Below are 16,204 nucleotides of genomic sequence, written 5' to 3'. Positions count from 1 at the left end.
ATGCCGTGGTCACGACAGTTCTGTGTTGTGTGTTCAGGATGACCGCGGAGGAGTCTGGTTTTTGGCTGGGTCCATCGTGGTCAGACAAGGCATTGGTGTTCCAGGAAGCTGGGTTTGCACAGCAGGAGGACATGTGGCCTTGTGGGTGCCAAGTCAGCTCTTGCTGATACCAGGCTGGGCAGAAAGTGCCAGGAGAGGCCCTGGTCACCAGGACAGCTTTCCTCTTCCCAGGCCCACTTTGGGCTAAAGGTGGAGGAAGTTGGGCCACAAGATACTGATTCACAACACTCAGAACTTTATTGTTGCCCAGATATCATTCATCAGGAGGTTGTCCAGAGAATATCATACATAGTGGGGCTGAGGTTGGTCTCTCCTGGTGACTGGTGACTCTTGACATTTGCCATGACAGTGGTCACCGCATCTACACAGACAGTAGGTAACCTTGCTTTAGTACAGATTTTTCTTCAACTAAGAGGAAGTCAGGACTGTGTGGTTTCCCGTGACAACTCTGGGTAATGGGTTTGCATTTCAACTGGTTTGTAGGGCTTCCAGGGCAGAAATTGTGTCGGGGAGAGGTTGGGGCCGCCTTTTTTATTGTGTTGTGACTCCTGGATACGTGAAAAGGGGGTCAGTATTCTCAGAGAAGCACAGTCCAGTGGGATGGGCATTTATGTGCCTGGCACTGCCAGTTTGTGCGGATGACACGGAAGGCATCTGTGTGGCAGGTGAGTCTAAGCCAGGGTCCCTTGTCACTGGGCACAGCTGCACTGGGAATGGAAGCATCACATCAGTCAGGACCAAGCGAGGTCTTGTGGCTCAAGGCAGGCAGCTCCCTCAAGTCGGGGGAATGTCCCTTGCCAGGCAGGCTGCAGCGGCCCTCAGGAGACAGGCTGAGCAGAGGGCCAGGACCCTTCCCGGCTGGTCCTCAGTTGGAGGCGCTGGGCCTGCTGGGGAGCACTGCGGTCCGTCTGCAGAAGCATCGCGGCCTGGGGGTGGTGTCCCCACTCGTCCCCCACCCGTCTCCTAGCTGCCTCTCACACCTGGGCGTTAACTCAGAGCTGCTTCTAGGTGCCCTAGGTTTGTGGCCGGCCTCTCCGCTGGAAAGTCATGCTTTTCTCATCGTTTTCTCATCATATTAAATCAGTATCTTGTAGGGGACACTTTGAAACTATGCATATATCCTGTTCTCCCTCAAAATGGTATTAATATTGTCAGCATTTATTGATGATTCTCATCTGAGTAAGTAGTGAACTGTAATGGTTGCCACAGGGTGATTTTGGTTTTCATTTCATCACTGATGTGTTTGGCGTTTCGTTGTAAAGAAGAGCTTTCCTTTCTCCCCCACGTAGGTTTTCTCCCTTATTTACCTCATCTGCCTCTGTTGAAGCTTGGAGCCCACCCCCGGGGTCCATCCCAGCCTGCCTGTCCTTCCACAGGGTCCCTCTGACCTCCATCCCCTGCATTTGCTTCCTGGCTCCTTCCTGACCCCGGGACTGTCTCCGGGGCCCTCGGCGCCGCAGCGCCGCCTGGCTCAGCAGCTCCTGTGTGGCCTGCATTGTGCTATTTCTTTCCCGCACTTTCCCTAGAACCGGATTTCTCATACCTGGAAGCCCTGGCTCCTTACCAGCCGCTGGCCATGAAGTGCATCTACTGCCCCATTGACACCCGGCTCAACTTCATCCAGGTGTCAAAGCTGCTTAAAGAAGTACAGGTAACGAAGAGCACTGCTCGTGTCTTCACGTGGTCGTGGCACCTGGGCGTGGCCCGACGTGTGTACGGTGAGGGGAGGGAAATCTAGCTCCATTTGATTCTTGTCTTCAGTTCTCACGCGTCTGCATAATGCTGGGACGCATGCCGGCTCCCCTCCACTGAAAAGGAGTGGCCTTTACACCCTGACAGAAGTTTCCATTCTCAAGAAATCAGAAATGGGAGGGAAAGAAAACCATCTCACCCCTGCCAAAAAAAAAAAAAAAGTCCTTCTAGAAACATATTCACTAAGCTGAGACAGTTTAGTTGAAATGCGGACTGAGGCCACGCTGCACGTGTAGGCTGCGCCACGAGCAGTGCTGTCGGGTTTGGGTTTTGTGGTGGTTTTTGGTATATGTTTCACTTCACATGTTCTGCCCTGGAGAAAGGGAGGAAGTAGCCGGGGTGAAGTGTAGACCAGGAGAATCCGTGCACAGGAGCGCACGGCAGGAAAGCAGGCTGCGGAACCGCTGTGCCGGGTGAGCCCCTGCTCGCCCAACGGGTTTCTGGCTGTTGAGGGTCAGGAGAGGAACTGGGATTGACAAGGATGACCGCTGAGCACGGCAAGGATGCGCCCTCCCTCCACTCCCCAGGGTTCCAGGAGTGACATGAGGGCCTAAGGGGCCCGGCCCCTTCACCCTCAGAATGAGAGGCCCTTTGACAAAACTCTTAAGTCAGGGGAACCCCAGGAGAGCCCAGAGAGTGGATTCTGGTGATGATTAACATGTTGCCCAATGAAGTCAGAACATTGCACTCTGGAGGTGTGTGTGAAGAGAGCGGAGAGCCACCGTCTCCAGTGATTCGCCACCCACTGCAGGCTCATCCACATGCTAGAAGCAGCAGCGAAGAGCCTGTTGCTTTCCATAACTGACTTCAAATCCCAGTCCCTAAACCCGCTCTTGACCCCCGTCAGGTGCTCATTCTGGAAACCAGAGGCCACCGGGTCTCCACTTTGAGGAAAACCTGGGAGAAGCCTTCAGGCTACAGTTGTGGCGGGAAATGCTGTGAAACAGATTGGGAAGTGAAGCACAGGGCAGTTAGGAGAAAAGCGTTAACCCTAATGAACAGGTGCTCCTGGAAGCTCAGCCAGGTCAGCCTGGTGGAAAGCCATGTTCATCAGGGAATTCGGGGCTTGGCCCAAGCTCTTAAGTAGAAGCAGGGCCGATAGAGCGCCCCGTGGGCTGCCAGCATTCCTTTTCAGTTGGGTGATACTTGTGCAAAGTAAAAATTTGTTTATAATCTTTTTCTTCTCAAGATAACAAAAGAGACATTTTGTTTTCTTAAAAAAAAAAAGCTCTGTCTCTACGTCTTGGTCGTACAGTGAACCCATGACCTGAGCAGCTCCCGCTGCCCAATGCCAGCTGACCCACAGATCCAGCAGAAACTCCAAACCCACAATGCCAGCCCAACACAGAAAGCAGCAGCTCTTGCTAAGCAGCCAAGAGCTTATACTAGCGGACCTGTGAGAATGTTCTAGAAAGACTTCCCTCAGAAAGCCCAGAGATCGCTGGGAGCAGACACATGGAAGTCACCATAAAAATTATGTAAACAGTGAGAAAAATGAAAACAAATGCAGGCTGAGGCAGTTAAGGGGTTTCCAAGATGTTTTTTCTGCCCCGCGCCTTCACATTCCTTCTCTTCTGCGGTTTGTTGGGCTTGAGAGGATGACAGTTCTCCTTAGCCTGGAGGTGGTGAGCCTGTGATGAGGGGAGTGGATCCGGGTCAAGATCGGGCCTTCCGTGGGGGCCACTGTATTTCACACCTCCTTCCTCGCCTGTCCCATTGGTTCCTCAGCCGCTGCATGTCGTGTGTCCTGAGCAGTATACCCAGCCGCCTCCAGCCCAGTCGCACAGGATGGACCTCATGATCGACTGCCAGCCCCCGGCCATGTCCTATCGGCGGGCTGAGGTCCTCGCCCTGCCCTTCAAACGTCGGTACGAGAAGATCGAGATCATGCCAGAGGTAAGCTGTTCTCCTTCCTGGGGTTAAATGAGAGCTTTCCACGGAGGCTCTTGGAGAGGGTGCATGGTGGCCTTCTTTTGGATTTGTGTCAAATATCAATGAACCAGGCTGGGCACAGTGGCTCATGCCTGTTGCCCATTCCAGCACTTTGGGAGGCTAAAGTGGGCAATTCACTTGTGGTCAGGAGTTTAAGACAAGCCTGGCCAACATAGCGAAACCCCATCTCTACTAAAAATACAAAAAAAAAAAAAAAAAAGTAGCCAGGCATGGTGGCCGGGTGCCTGTAATCCCAGCTACCCGGAAGGCTGAAGCATGAGAATCACTTGGACCGGGAGGTGGAGGTTGTAGTGAGTCAAGGTCACGCCACTGCACTCCAGCCTGGCTGACAGTGAGTCTCCATCAAGTATGAATGAACCAAGGAACATGGACCCTTAAGCAAGTAACTGGGAAGCAGGGGGATTTTCAGGTTCTTCTCATTTTTCAAATAATAAAACAGCAGCTGTTAAAGTCAGGACTGCTCTTTACCTGACGTTCAGCCATGTGACCCCTGGGCCACATCATGGGCCAGATCCCTGAGGAATGGAGATGCTGACACCTGCTCTGTCCCTAAATCCCGTCAGGGGTGGCTTCTCTCTTCCCCCGGACCTCAATTATGAGCAAGGGTCAGAGTTCACTGAATTCGAGGTAGATGGGGGAGATAATAGGAACCCAAAAATAAGGATTGTAAACTTGGTTCTTATTTACATCCTTGTTAACATACCTGCAGGTTTTGGCCTATCAGAGTCTAAGCACGTTGTAGTTCTGTGAACTCTGAGCTTCAGTTTTGGCAGGGAACGTGCAGAAGCATGCTGTCCGTGTCACCTCTTGAGGCAACTTGAACATGTTTTCAACAGACAGGACAAAGAAATTTAAAAAGTTAATGTTAAAACCAGTGTGCCCAAAATTATTTTGCAGTTTGAGGTTCAGAAATGGCCTCTAGACCTTGGGTTGGAGGTCTCAGCTCCTGAATGTGACTCATTCCCACGGGCCTGGAGAGGCTGCTAGAGACCACCAGGTGCCATCTTTATGGTTAATATGTTTGTGTTAATTTGTTAAGATTTTGTTTTTCAGTTTCTCTGGTTTCGTTTGGCATTTTCTCTGGATGTCTCTGGATTGTTTTTGTCTGGTATTTTACAGGGGCTGGGATTGGCAGCCTCTGTTTAGATTTCAACTCTCTAAGACAGCATTCCTTAAACCTGTTGGTCTCGGGCATCCTTGCAAATAGAACTCCAAAGAGGTTTTGTTTATGTGGGTAATGTCTATTAATATTTGCTATAGGAGAAATTAAAACTAAGACATTTTAAAAATACTCATTTAAGAATAATAATACAAACCTATTACATGTTAACATAACTAAGGGATAAAGACAAAAGCAAAAATCAGTCCCAAAACCAGGGATAACTGTTAACATTTTGATGTATTTGCTTTGTCTGTTCACTGTGTGTGCACATACTGGAATCACACCTCATACACTATCTTTTTCACCTGGCAGTAAATCTATCATTAAAGGTATTTCAGCCGGGCACGGTGGCTCACACCTGTAATCCCAGCATTTGGGAGGCCAAGGTGGGCAGATCTTGAGGTCAGGAGTTCAAGACAAGCCTCGCCAAGATGGCAAAACCCCGTCTCTACTAAAAATATGAAAATTAGCTGGGCATGGTGGCGGCTGCCTGTAATCCCAGCTACTTGGGGGTGAGGTTGCAGCGAGCCAAAAATCGCACCACCGCACTCCAGCCTGGGCAACAGAGCAAGACTCTGTCTCAGAAACAAAAAGATATTTCAAAAGCTTCAGCTTTAATGGTTGCATAATGGTCTGTCAGAATTTATTTAACAGCTCCTTTATTCATAGATTTTCATTTCTGGTTTTTCTGTGTTATAAATAACACTTTCAGGAACATCGTTTTACATAAATCTTTGTTCACATATGTTTATTTCCACAGGAAAATTTTCTGAAATTAGAATTTCTGGGTCAAAGACTCTCAGCGTCCCTTTATGGCGCTAGGCTGTAATCGGCCTGTCCTCTAGAAGGAGTGCGGCCGTTCACACTCCCGCCAGAGAGCTGGAGCCAGTTCTTGTTGCTGCCTCCTTGCTAATACTGGATGTTGTCCTTTTTTGTTCTTTTCCAAATTTTATTCAAGTCTTTTCCAGTTATGTAAGTATACACTGATATCTCATTTTCAATTTTTTTTTTTTTTTTCCGAGACAGAGTCTTGCTGTGTTGCCCATGCTGGAGTGTAGTGGTGCAATCTTGGCTCACTGCAGCCTCTGCCTCCCAGGTTCATGCAGTTCTCCTGCCTTGGCCTCTAAGTAGCTGGGACTACAGGCATGTGCCACCATAACTGGCTATTTTTTTTGTATTTTTACTAGAGATGGGGTTTCACCATGTTGGCCAGGCTGGTCTCGAACTCTGATGAACCCACCCCAGCCTCCCAAAGTGCTGGGATTACAGGTATGAGCCACTGCATCCAGCCCAACTGTATGTCTTTCATCATTTATGGAGATAATGTTCTCAATCCAACTTGCTGCAGTGATTTCTTTGCCTTTAAAGTGGACATTATGGCCGGGCACAGTGGCTCAGGCCTGTAATCCCAGCCCTTGGGAGGCCAAGGCTCCCAACATTGGCATGACCTGATGCCAGGAGTTCGAGACCAGCCTGGACAACACAGCAAGACTCCCATGGCTACAAAAAAAAAAAAAAGGTAAATTAGCCAGGTGTGGTGGTCTGTACCTCTAGTCCCAGCTACTGGGGAGGCTGAGGAAGGAAGATCACTTTCCCAGGAGGTGGAGGTTGAGGTTGCACTGAGCTATGATCACACCACTGCACTCCAACCTGGGCAACAGAGTGACACCCCGTCTCAAAAAAATAGACGCCTTCAGAGTCTTCTTGGAAATAATGCATGGCTGCCAGGGGAGTGTGTTGTACCCACTTGGTTCCCATAATGCCAGCCCGAAAGCTCTGACCCCAGCTAACCTGTGAAGGGTGTAATTGCAGTGCAGAGAGGAAGGCCTGAAATGAAGAACGGGCATCTGGCATTGCCAGGAGACTGGCGCACACCCTGCTCTTTGGCCAGGGCCGCTTCACGCTGACCCACGGGCAGTTTTCTTCTTTCATGAACCAGGCCTCACGTACCATTTGCCCATCTGCTTCCCTGTCCTAAGCTGCTTCCTCTGCCTCTTTGGTATTGACCTTCATTTTACATAATGGCCTCTTGCATGTTTTTGTTTTTAAATAAAGGTGGCTTGGCTAGGTAAAGGGCTGCGTGTCTGTTAAAAACCATGCAGCTAAACTCAGCAGCAAGTACCTAATAAGGTCAGGCTGCACAGCAGGGCACCCATCAAGTACAGGTGGCCAGAAAGACACCACTTCCCCAGGTCAAGTCGTGGCTTCCACCATTGGGAAAAGTCAGACTTTCAGGAAGGGGAGCGTTCCCTCAACCCCCATGCAGCTATCCCTGTCCTTTCTGCCACTGGTCACCTGGAGAGGGGAGGAAGGTGAGCAAAAGGCCAGAATGAATGAAAGGCAGCTCTGGTAGGTTCCTGCGACACTGTAAAAGGGTCTTCAGAGTCGTGTGGAAGCCACTGGAGAGGTGGGTGAGGCCGTGCAGTTGAAGACGGGTGCCTGGGCCAGGTGCTAGCATTCTGTTATTGGTGGGGTAACCAACCAGAGGGACACGCAGAGGGGTCAGCAGGCTGGGGTCCAGCAGGCGGTAATGTGGCTGCCCCATGACCTCTGCTGCAGAGCGCAGAAGCCACAGCTGCTACGTCATCTGGACCGTTGGGCTGAGTCGGGTTCATGCCCCTTTCTCTTCCTTCCTGTCGGGATTGCGATTGATAGAGGTGGATATGTGTGTGATAGATTATTTTACTTAAATTCTTTTTAAAAGTTGTTTACCTTTATTTTCTCTTTAGACTGCAGTGATGTAAATAGATTAAAGGAAAAGTCAGTAACGGTCATCATTAAAGGTCCCCAGCCTGAACTGTGCCCTTTGCTTTCAGCTTGCGGATTCACTGGTGCCCATGGAGATCAAGCCTGGCATCTCCCTGGCAACTGTCTCGGCCGTGCTGCACACCAAAGATAACAAGCACTTGCTTCAGGTAGGGGGTGCGGGGCAGGCATGCAGGGGACCCTCTCCCCAGCCAGAGACCCTGCCCGCTAACAGTATATTTGAAACAAAGAGCGCTTTGTAAGAAGTGTTTCTCTGGCCACGTGCCTCAGAGAGGCTGCTGTCTCCCAAGGGCTGCCCCAGGCACATTCTATAGGGGAGCGCTGCCGTGCAAGGCTGGCTGTGGGGAGACGTGCAGCTGGCAGGTGCAGCGCTGCCTTTGGGGTCTGGAAACAGCACACCTGTGTGAGGCTGTGCCTGGCCCTGCCACTGACCTGCACACAGGTGGTGGCACTTTGGCTCCAGGGCAGGTGCTGTGTCTTAATTCCTTTCAGGAATAGTGTCATGCTGGACTGTGTCACCTTTGTGCCGTAGATAGAATTGCTCTTAGCTACCACTTAAAGCCTGTTAGACCCTGTGCTGGGTCCTTGTCTTACTGATCCCTCAAATAATGTGCTGCTGTCACCATTTCGTAGGGTGACAAAGCTGGGGTTTCCCCCTTTGGTCTGACCCCACAGCCAGTATGCCCAGCCACGGCGTCATGACAGTACTGCAACACGACGGTATAATGTGGAAAATTTATTCAGCAGATACTGCAGTGAAATCACCTGAAGGTTTAAAAATGGATCTTGATAGAAGGCAGAGAGCTCAGTGAATAAAGGTGTTGGTTGGGTGGACAGTTGAGCACGTGGATCTGGGGCCCCCAGCAGCCAGGGAACCTGAACCGAGTGCCGGCTGAGGGGGCCGGGCCGGGGCCTGTGAGGGTGGGATAGTCAGGCTCCCTGTGTGGCTTGCTGTGGCTCCTGTTGCTTAGAGGAAGCTCATGAGAGCCACTCTTTCCTTCTGCTCCAGCCCCCTCCTCGGCCCACCCAGCCCACAAGCGGGAAGAAGAGAAAGCGGGTGAGCGATGATGTCCCGGACTGCAAAGTCCTGAAGCCTTTGTTGAGCGGCTCCATCCCCGTGGAGCAGTTCGTGCAGACCCTGGAGAAGGTGAGCAGGTTTCTCGGGCGCCATGGACACACCACACGCATCAGCCTTTCGCGGGCTCACTACGGTTCCTGGCGGCAGCAAGGGGATGTTGCTGCTTGGACCTGCAGCAGAAGGCCTCTCTCGACTCAGGAAGAAGCTGCTTCCACACGCAGATGTGACGAGCCGGGGAGGGTAGGACAAAGAAGGGCCCATCCCTGCCAGAGCCTCGAGCTTCCACAGCTGACTCCTTGCTGTCAGAGGGGAGCCAGGCTTCACTTGAGTGTCAGGATTTGGGAGGCAGCAGCCATGGTCCTGGATGCCCAAGAATTCAGAGAATAGGCCCAGCCATTCAGACAGGGTCGGGGCAGGCACCTGAGGGGCACTGGCCCTTCCCCTCTGTCTCAGCAGCCTTGATGGCTGCTTCTCCCAGAGATGAGATTTCTTGACTCTGATGAAAATAAAATAACCTTAGTTAAAGGTTGTAATTTTGGCTTCAGTCACAGGACTTCAAAGATCACTGTTTTTTTTTTTTAATTAGGATTATAGAATCCTTGATGGGAGGAGAAGGAATTGGCTAAAGGTAATGCGGTTCATGCTGCTTCTTGCAAGAACTGCAACAAATTATAATCATTACAAGGAAGGAGATTTCTATGAAGGTTTTATCCAATGTAAAATCACAGTTGCTGACCTTCAAATCTTAGAGGCTTTCCCTTTCCTAGGATTGGTTTTCTCCACCTATCTTTGATTTTCCTGCAGGAAAGGCTCTCCTTCCCTCTCCCCCGCGACCTTGCAGGGCTCCTGGGCCTCATTGCCGGGCCTCAAGCTGGACTTTTTTAAACTAGAAATGAGGACCTTCAGCCTGGCCCAGCCTAGGTCCTGACACAATGTTCCACCCTGGCTCCTCTCTGCAGAAGGAGCAACCCCCTGTCCAAGTCCCTAGGGGAGCCTGAGCACTAAGTGCAGGTGGCCTCCTCACATGGATGCCCGTCACTGCTTTGTGTCCATTTCAGGCACATGCCTCCTGTCCACATCACACTTGATCTGTAAGGAAATTCTCTCCTTGGCGGGAGCAATAGCCGAGAAATGTTCGCTCCGCTACTTTCTCCTTCACTCGAGAGGGCTCTGCCACCTTCTCCTTCACTCGAGAGGGCTCTGCCAAGTCCCACAGTCCAGGGTATCTTGCTGTCACTGGCATCTTCCTGGGAGCACACAGCCGAGACTTAGGAGGAAGCTCTGTCACCAGGGAAGGGTGTGGCACGAGCAGCTAGGGTCCCAGACTCCTGAACACAGTGCTTGGACATGCCCTCAAAAAGCTTTGGCAAAAAGTTTAGGCAGGTTGTACAAATTCTGCTCTATTTGGCATGAGATTTTGCATGTTTAGGGTCTCTTCTCAAGTAGGGTCTCTTGTCAGCTATTGCTAGCGTAGGCCCTATGACTAGTCTGAAGAATTGTGTTGACGCACGTCAGTTTCTGGAATGTTCAGTTGAGTCTGGGAGGTTTCGGTGGAGGGTCTCACAGCTGTAGTCCGCTCACCCCCGTCTGTCTTTTCTTCTGGAGCAGCACGGCTTCAGTGATATTAAGGTGGAGGACACAGCCAAGGGCCATATCGTCCTGCTCCAGGAAGCCGAGACGCTCATCCAGATTGAAGAAGACTCGACCCATATCATCTGCGACAATGACGAGATGCTCCGAGTGAGACTGCGGGACCTCGTCCTCAAATTCTTACAGAAGTTCTGAGTGGGCCGTGCGCCACCTCCCGGAAATCCCGCAGGCCCTCACTAGCCGCCTGAGGAGCAGCATGAGAGGCCATTCGCCGTGTGTCTGGTGTCCTCTGGCTTGAGTGAAGCGGCGGCTCTGGAGGGAAAGGGTCTGGACTGTGGCCGGGACCCCAGTCTGGATTCCCAGCACTGTTTCAGGCAAGAACTTTCCACTTCAGGCTTATTTTCTTCTTGACTCTGGCTCTCTTGAGGAGCTGAGGGGTGGCAGAAGGGGACAGAGCAGTTTTCCAAGAGGCTCATGGTGGCCAGGGAGGCGGAGATGACCAGCTGGCTGTCTCCCAGGCCTCGGGCAGGGGAGCCCGTCTTTGGTTTAGTTGCCTACAGTGCTGCGCCTAATCAGATGATCCCAAAAATACAGTTAAGTAAACCCATCAACCTACCTTTTCTGCTGTGAGTCCATTTGTCAATAAAAACTTATTTTTATAAAATCAGCTATCCTCTGTTGAATCTACAATCTAGATATTGATTTAATAGCTAAAAAATATGAAAATATACAGAACAGCATGAACTCAGAAAACACCACAGCAAATTTAAGTGTGATGTGTATATAATTTGTACTCTTTACAGAAGCATAGATCTGTCTCTTCTTAAATCACATAAGGAGGTGCTCACCTTTCAGCTGGGTCTGCACAGAAGATTGATCCGGGTCAGCACCCCAGCCTCAGGCTCGACACATGCTGCTCTCACACATCCTCAGTCTCCGCGTTCCACCGAGCGTCGCTCACGGGTACCCACCGGGCCACTGGCCGTAGGAAGGTTTCAGACAAAAGTAACCTCACAAAAGATGGCTGCTTGTGAAATGTACAAGACCAACAGTTACCAGAGCAGACAGCATGAGCTGTGGCACCCCTGCCAGCTTTGCCAGTATCACGAACAAGACTTAGCCCTGGCGGGCCATGCTGGGTAGTATGCCTGGCGCAGGCTCTGTTCTTACCATCTCATTGGAGTGAGTGAAATTCAGTCAGAAGTCAGTCCTCCAACTCGGGTAACAGCTAAACGGCACACAGGGATTCATGAGCCAATACGGACATCACATGAACGGCTGCAGACCCGACTGCCCCGGCTCTACGGAACGTGACTTCTCAGAACGATCACATCCATGGGAGCAAGTGCTCCATGTTTGCCATCTCCAACCTAGCCAAACTCGGGCTCCCGAATGCTTAAGCAGGTTTCTGTTTTGAAGGTTTTCATCCATTCCAGTCAACGGACAGGCTACAGAATAAATGAGAGGCTTCCAGCCGTGGAGCAGGACCGACCTTGCAAGAGATGAATGCCAATAACTGGGAGCATTTCATTTTGAGAACTGTAATTATCCAACAGAACCTTTGAGACAGTCAACTGAAATTAAATTGTAAAAGCATCTGAAATGCAAAAACACTGTCAGCTAGAGCTCAGGAGAAACCAAAAATGGTCATTTCATTTAAATGTCCTAGCAGTGCTGTCTAGGAATGATGGGCTCTGTTGAGCCCAACTGCCGTGATAGGGCTTGATCAGAGAGCCCGGTGCTGGGGGCTGCGAAAGAGGTGAGCAGTAAGAACAAGTGAGCTGGTGGACACCAGAGGATCAGGGTGCAACTTAGGAGGTTTTGGTCATGTCATCACCGCCCACTTAGTGGCAGAAGTCAGAGGCAGGAAGACTCACACTTCAGAGCAGAGAGAGAATCCAGAGCCAGACTTTCCAGGTGTGAGGAGAGTAGTTATGAATTAACTCTGCCTAAAGCTCAGCTGTGTAGATACCATCCCAGTTTGGTTAGCAGAAGACTCAAAAGTTAAGTGGCACAAGTGGCCTGGCCCTGAGATGCAGCCCACTGACACTGACCGATACTGATTTAACCTAACACCGACCTGGAGAAGGCTGACATCCAGCAAAGTTTCTACTCAGATCCAGTGGAATCCTACTTATAATTGAAAAAACCTTAAAAAATAGTGCCAACACCTCGTATTATTTCAGTCTTAGTACAGAGCGATATGTTAGCTATCTATTGTTGCACAAGTTACCCCAAAACATAGTGGCTTAAATCAGCAGATGTTTCTCATCTCATGGTTTCTATGGTTGGGAATCTGGTGTGCTGTGGTGTGGTGTGCTGTGCCATGGTGTGGCATGCCGTGGCGTGGTGTGCCATGGTGTGTGGCATGCCCTGGTGTATGTGGTGTGCTGTGCCATGGTGTGGCGTGCCGTGGTGTGCTGTGATGTGTGGCGTGCTGTGGCATGGTGTGCCGTGCTGCGGTGTGCCTTAGCTGGACGACCCGGCTCAGGGTCTCCTCCCCACACGGCTGCAGTCAAGGTGTTGGGTGAGAGAAACAGAGGTTATGTAACTTTCCCCAAAACAGCCAGTGAGTGGCTTCTGCCTTACCCCAACACCATAGGTGAGTATCAGGTCAGCAGCTGGCCAGGAAAAGGAAACCTGCCTTTTCAAATCACGTCTGATCCCCGGAGTGCTTGAAGCTTGTGGCTCTCACAGTTGTCTAAGGCGTTTCCAAACTGTATGGAAGTATCAACAGAAATGAGTGAAGACACCTTTAAACCTGCAGGATGGCGCATTAACAAGAGCCAAGCCACCAGTGGGAAGGAAAGGACACTTTTCCTCTGACCCTGAGTCCAAGAGGAGAAGGGAGTACTCTCTTGCCGCTTTGTGCCATCTGTAAGAAGGTAGACAGCACTTACCTTTCTTCAAATGCACTGCAGTGGGACTACACATCAATAACAGTAGTCTTGAACCTAAAATAGAGTGGAAATAACCAATGACAATTCTGGAGGAAGTCACAGGTAAATCCTGGAGACCAGCAGTGCCGAGTGGAGCCAGAGGACCACTCTCCATCAGGAACTGATCTTCTGAAGTCAAATGCCAGTCTACTGCTCCCTAGCAGTCTATTGTGGGTTTTAATCATCCCATAAAACATTATGTACATTAAATGTAAACGAGTCATAGGACCACAGATCTCTGAAAGGGGTATAAACTCCCATCTCATTAGGCATCATATTCCTTGCTTCTCTTACGTTGGTACCGGAGGCCACTGAGTCCCTGTGTAATGATGCTTGTGTTAGCAGGATTTACCCTTTACCTTTCTCTACAATAAAAATTCCTAACTCATGTGTCAGCCTCCCTGATGTAGTTATCAGTCAGTAAAAAGTGACTTAATTCTCATAATATGCAATAAGTTCTGAGTTACCAAACACATTATCAACTAAAATAAGTTTGCTAACATTTTGTTAAATTATCCAATCTAAGTTTTAGTGACTACTTACAATCGTTCCACCTACTTTGGAAATAATGGACTTCATTTCACAAAGCCTTTCCCAGTCATCAGTGAGCATCAGTCGGCACCTGCTGGTACATTCAGTGTGTGGTGCTGTCTCTCCTGGCTTTAGCTCACCATCACAGACGAGTCTCTCCCAGACTTAACAGCCAGAGAGAAGCACATTTCCTGGACCATGAGCACCCTGGGGGCAAGGTCTGTTTTTTCCACCTTGTCCCAGCATGAGGCTTGGGGGAAGAAGGGGACGGAAGAACATTTCAGAAATACTTAGGAATTACAGGCCCAAACAACATTTCCTGCAGGTCAGTGTAAACTGCAGTGTTCTAAACATGGAACCCTGCATATAAGCGTAAAAACCCCTATCATTCAGCCCATGCTTTAAAACAGCTACTTGATTCAGTGGGCAGCTTCCTGAGGAGATGGATCGCAGGTTGGTAACTGTGGCCGACAGGCCACATCTGGCCCACAAGCAGAGTTGGTGGGAAGAAGGTGAAACAGAAATCACACTGGCCCATAAAGCCTAAAACACTAACTAACCCTTTACAGAAAAAAGTATGCCAGTCCCTGCTCAAGTGTTTTGTGTTGAAACATTTTTCTAGTACTTATTCAAGTAAAGGTTAAATAATGGAATGGCTATGTAACAGCTCCCATCGGAACGGACTCTCCTAAAAGTAAAACTATAAACTCCAGACGTAACTAGGTAGATAGAAAGAACAACAACCTACCACAAAAAACAATTCCATTAGCATAGAGATTTTATCACCCTTCTCGTAATAATTAAAATGATTTGACAAAAAATAGTAAATTCATAGATGACATGAACAAAATTATCAAAAACTGTGACCTGATACTTTTTAGAGTGCTTACTCTACCTCAGCAGAATGTTTACTATGAAAACCATATGCTAGGTGATAAATCTCATTACATCTAAAAGGACTGAATGCATACAGAAAACCTTTCTCTTACCACAATGAAATTAAATCCACTCAACAAAATATTTTGGAAAACCACAAATATTTAGAAATTAAACACTTCTAAAATAGCTGTTGGATCAAAGACGACATCACAAAACGAACTGGAAAAATATTTTGAACTGCATAAAATTAAACCTCAAAATGTATAGAATACTGCCAAGGTAATGCTTAAAAGTCATCTTAAACCTTTAAATGCTTCCAGAAAAGATGAAAAGCCTAAAATTGACCTAAATTTTTCTTAGATGACTATAAAAAGAGCCAAGTAGACCCAAAGAAAGTAGAGGAAAGAGGCTGGTGCACTGGCTCACGCCTGTAATCCCAACACTTTGGGAGGCCAGTGCAGGCGGATCATGAGGTCAGGAGTTCAACACCAGCCTGGCCAAACTGGTGAACTCCCCGACTCTACTAAAAATACAAAAATTAGCCGGGCGTGGTGACAACACGCCTTTATTCCCAGCTACTCAGGAGGCTGAGGCAAGAGAACTGCTTGAACCCAAGAGGCCGAAGTTGCAGTGAGCTGAGACTGCCCCACTGGCCAACAGAGTGAGACTCTGTCTCAAAAAAAAAGCAGAGGAAAGAAATCATAAAAATAAGAATAAATGAACAAAACAATAGAGAAAACTAACAAACTGAAAAGCTGGTTTTTGAAAAGATCAGCAGAACTGATACACACCTCATTAAATTAATCAAGGGAAGATGGGACATATTTCCCATATGGGCAGTGAAAAAACTTTGGTTGTCACTACAGATCCTATGGACATGAAGACGACAACCAATCAGAAATGAAAAGAGCGTTATTACTAAAGAGCCTACAAATATTAAAGGGACAGGAAGAATATCAACAAACAGGCCAACACATTTAACACCACAGATAAAATGAAAAATTTCCTTGAAGACACAAATAGACAAAGCTCATTCAGTAAGAAAAATAACTTGATATTCACTTAAGAATTTATTATCTTCTCACAAGGAAAACTCTAGGCCTAGATGGTTTCCCTGGGAAACTGTATCCAACATTTAAGGTGGACATAATACCAATCTTGTATGACCTCTATCAAAAAGAAGAAGAGGAAATACTTCCAATCCCTTTTAAGGGGCTGGCGTAACTCTAATACCAAAACCTTATGAAGTCATTGCCGAAAAATAAAATCAGAGGCAGCTTTGCGCAGTGGCAGTATCATAGCCAATGAGGTTTATCCGAGGCGCAATTATTGCTAATTGAAAATTTTTCCCAATAACCCGCCATGACGACTTGAAATATAGTTGCCGTTGGCAATTTTTGGCAGTGTCTATAGAGACTCAATAAAAATTTAAAAAATAAAATTTTTTTAAAAATTAAAACAAGATAAATCTCTCTCATAAACATCAATGCAAAA

General features: G+C 48.6%; 1 protein-coding gene and 1 non-coding gene across 3 annotated transcripts in view; both read left to right on the top strand.

Annotated features, from left to right (window-relative positions):
- Positions 1–11,028, top strand: part of INTS9 (integrator complex subunit 9) — a 115,940-nt gene extending 104,912 nt beyond the window's left edge. Inside the window, exons 13-17 of one of the 2 annotated variants that reach the window (XM_003937220.4) lie at positions 1,587–1,711; positions 3,541–3,708; positions 7,744–7,842; positions 8,703–8,840; positions 10,380–11,028. In XM_003937220.4, the coding sequence (XP_003937269.1) occupies positions 1,587–1,711; positions 3,541–3,708; positions 7,744–7,842; positions 8,703–8,840; positions 10,380–10,556 (707 nt within the window). In that variant the 3' untranslated portion in view covers positions 10,557–11,028. Of the gene's footprint in view, positions 1–1,586; positions 1,712–3,540; positions 3,709–7,743; positions 7,843–8,702; positions 9,159–10,379 lie in introns of those variants that run through there. The other variant, XM_074384128.1, reaches the window with a different exon arrangement.
- A 4,957-nt stretch (positions 11,029–15,985) lies between these two features.
- LOC120360636 (U4 spliceosomal RNA) lies at positions 15,986–16,126 on the top strand. Its single transcript, XR_005577086.1, has one exon. It is a non-coding gene; the product is annotated as a U4 spliceosomal RNA (small nuclear RNA).
- Positions 16,127–16,204: the final 78 nt, after the last annotated feature.

Source organism: Saimiri boliviensis, chromosome 13 (assembly GCF_048565385.1).
Source record: "Saimiri boliviensis isolate mSaiBol1 chromosome 13, mSaiBol1.pri, whole genome shotgun sequence".
NCBI classification, from domain to species: Eukaryota; Metazoa; Chordata; class Mammalia; order Primates; family Cebidae; genus Saimiri; species Saimiri boliviensis.
The sequence above is the reverse complement of the archived record's forward strand: the minus strand, read 5'-3'. Positions and strand labels throughout refer to the sequence as shown.